At 46.0% G+C, this 3,077-nt stretch overlaps 1 protein-coding gene across 1 annotated transcript in view; it reads left to right on the top strand.

Moving 5' to 3' along the window:
• Positions 1–3,077, top strand: part of LOC117937639 (MICOS complex subunit MIC26-like) — a 6,272-nt gene that overhangs the window by 1,947 nt on the left and 1,248 nt on the right. The window contains exons 3-4 of the mRNA XM_034861724.1: positions 324–419; positions 1,295–1,386. Coding sequence (XP_034717615.1) covers positions 324–419; positions 1,295–1,386 — 188 coding nt within the window. The remainder of the gene's footprint in view (positions 1–323; positions 420–1,294; positions 1,387–3,077) is intronic.

Raw genomic sequence — 3,077 nt, 5'->3', positions numbered from 1 at the left:
TGTCCAACACGCTCTAAAGCAGAGACACTGAGGGACAAAGTCCAACGCGCTGTTAAGCAGAGACACTGAGGGACACTGGCCAACGCGCTCTAAAGCAGAGACAATGTGACAGAACACCAGAGACCATGCGCAAAAAATATATACATACATACATACATACATACATACATACATACATACATACATACATGCATGCTAGACCTGTAAACAAGCTGTGGACGTCCCCTTTAAGGACGTCGACGTGTGACTCCACAGCTGTTTTCAGATGTGTCCCAACCCATCAGCCATCTTCTCCCTGTGTCTTCAACCCTTTATTATCTCAGGTGTGTACCAGTTCCTCAGTGACCCCCCTCCTGACCTCTACCCCAGCGCTGCGGCGGTGGGCTTCTCCGGCTTCCTGGGACTCTATTTAGCCAAAGGTAACCGCGCACGTTGGCACTCGCACACAAACACACTGATGACGAGTGAGCGGGAGACCAAACAGTGGAAATATCTCGATGTGACACACCTCTTCTCTACAAGAACTTCCTTTTTAATCCGACCGTTCCGTCTTCACTGTTCACACTACTGCTGCTCAAACCAACGTGTCAGCAACACTCGCTGTCAAACATGTGACATTATAAAAAAGCCTCTCTTAGGGCGAGCTAGACAGGATGTACTTAAACAGCTTGTAAATATATTCCACGTGCAATATCTTTCTTTCTGCACTCTGTGGCGTGTTTTTCTGTGCAGGTTGACATTGCAGTGACGATAATAAAACCATATATGGTGCAGCACTATCACGGAGATGATTACGGCACCTTTAAAACCTAATGGCAGCAATTTGCATCGTGATTTGCACTCCTCAGAGTCGTGACTCGGTCAAATGTTAACACACAGACGGGAAACCCAGGGTTTTAATGTCCATTGGGACTAAACGTCCATGAATCCCAAACAAAAGACACTTTCCAGAACGTGCCTGAGAGTCGTCGTGATGGTCTCAGTTGTGTCACAGTGGCAGACTTTGTGAAACCCCGCTTTAAAGTAGCAGACTCAAGGCCCTTCTCTGATAACTGTCGTGAATTTGGGGGATTTTTTCGTTTAAAAGTCAAGTGAAAGAGTGCTGCACACAGCCAAGGAGCTGTCTGTCTGTCTGTCTGTCTGTCTTGAGATGAATTAATAAATCAGTAAAATGTGGGTAAAGTCAAGGGAACGAGGCAAGGGTCATAACAGTTCATACAGCAGCGTTTCCACTCTGATGCCTGGTGTAAAACACCTTCTCCTCCTCCTCCTCCTCCTCCTCCTCCTCCTGCAGGCTCCAGGGTGAAGCAGCTGGTGTTTCCAGTTGGACTCATGGCTCTGAGTGCCTCCATGTTTTACCCTCAGCAGGCTGCGTCTTTACTCAAGGTGTGTTTCACTGTTGCAACCTCCCTGTTTTGTGAATTAATATTCCTACGCGGATGTAGCTCCACGTTAAACTGCTCCGTGCATCACGGTCGTCCCCAACTGAAGACGATCCGAGTGGTTCCCTAAATCAGACGTCTGACTAAAGGCTCCTTTAGTTGAAATGATTATTTCTAGATAAGATAGAATTAAGCTAACATGCTTTTGTTTGCACTTAATTATGCAACTCTGTCATGCTTTTTTGCCTCCTGCTTTGGCTTTATGCCTATCGCTATTTCTAGCTACTGGGGGACAAAAGACAGGCTGGGGGGGACGCATATTAATGTAAAAAAAACACTCAAAGGGACATTTTCATGCCAAGGGACCTTTTTTTTAATTGAAATCCTACACACACACACACACACACTCATAGAGATTTCCATCCCTTCTGTATTTCTGGTTGCCTTTGCTCTCCTTCTGATATCAGAATCCGAGTATCGATGGAGAACAACTTGAAAACAGTGGATGTGTAAGTCAGCTGAGCCGAGTAAATCTCAGTCGTACACCACTACAATCAGCTGACATCTTAAATAACACGTCTGGCTCGAAGTTTCAAGTACGTTGGAGATGTTTTGTGTTGAAACAAATACACACAATCTTCTGGAGAAAGTGCCTTGTGCTAGAAATGTTGCACAGCGTTGAAGTCCTTCTCACGGGAATACCTCGGTGTGCAGCTCTACTTGTTTCAGTGTTAGTTCTTGGATCCAGCACCCATCCTGTTGGGCAAGGGGAGCTTTGGTTATCATTTCAGATGTTTTTTGTAATATTAAAGTAGCATGGACTTCTGCAACTTGCACATCACCAATGCAACTAGTGTGTACTTGAGTGTAAAGTTGTACTGTGTACTATTTATGGAGTTTTTAAGTCCTTTGCATGACACCCCAGGACGCTAAAACTCCGCTCCGCTCTGACATATAAACTGGATTTTCCCAACAACTCAACAAAAACTTCCACACGATAGAGACAAAAGATGAGTCTGTTTTCACACCTTTATTTAATCTTTCTCCCAGTACTGAAATAAACTCAGGACACAGCTGTGAAAGCAGGATTAGCGAACACACACATCTGCTTTAAGTCCTTTTAAGGTACAGATTATAACCTGTTGGTCGGTATTTTTTGGGCGACGGTGAGCCAAAAAAAAGTTATTATTACAACGGAAAACCACAGAGGAAATTCACACCCTCGCCCCGTGAACCAGCTGGAGCTTATCAGCTCAGACGGACATCTCGTAGAGGTGAACTTTCCAGGCGGGTCGCCATGCTGGATCAGTTTTTGTACGTTTGATCTGTGCCCTGCTTCCTGTCAGGAAAGCACAACCCTTTCCTGACAGGAAGTCCTGGCTGTGAATGGTGTCTGGGTCATGGTATTTACTGTATCTGCACCCTGAGAGACGACTGACAGGAACACACACACGCACAAAGAGACACACACCCTGACGCGATCACACGTCAGCGCAGCACTGAGACGGAGGAGCGGGGCCGGCTGCAGACGTGAAAACACACGGGTGGACCAGAGACAAAAGAGACGTTGAGCCTCTTGTTAGCAAGTCAAAAGACTCCATTTGAGGGACGTGTAATGATCTGAGGACTATGGTTACCTGGTCCTCAGGTCTCTGCAGGGTAAATCCAGACAGCTAGCTAGACTATCTGTCCAAT

The sequence above is a fragment of the Etheostoma cragini genome, chromosome 22 (assembly GCF_013103735.1).
Source record: "Etheostoma cragini isolate CJK2018 chromosome 22, CSU_Ecrag_1.0, whole genome shotgun sequence".
Taxonomy (NCBI): Eukaryota; Metazoa; Chordata; class Actinopteri; order Perciformes; family Percidae; genus Etheostoma; species Etheostoma cragini.
This window is presented reverse-complemented; position numbering and strand designations above follow the sequence as displayed.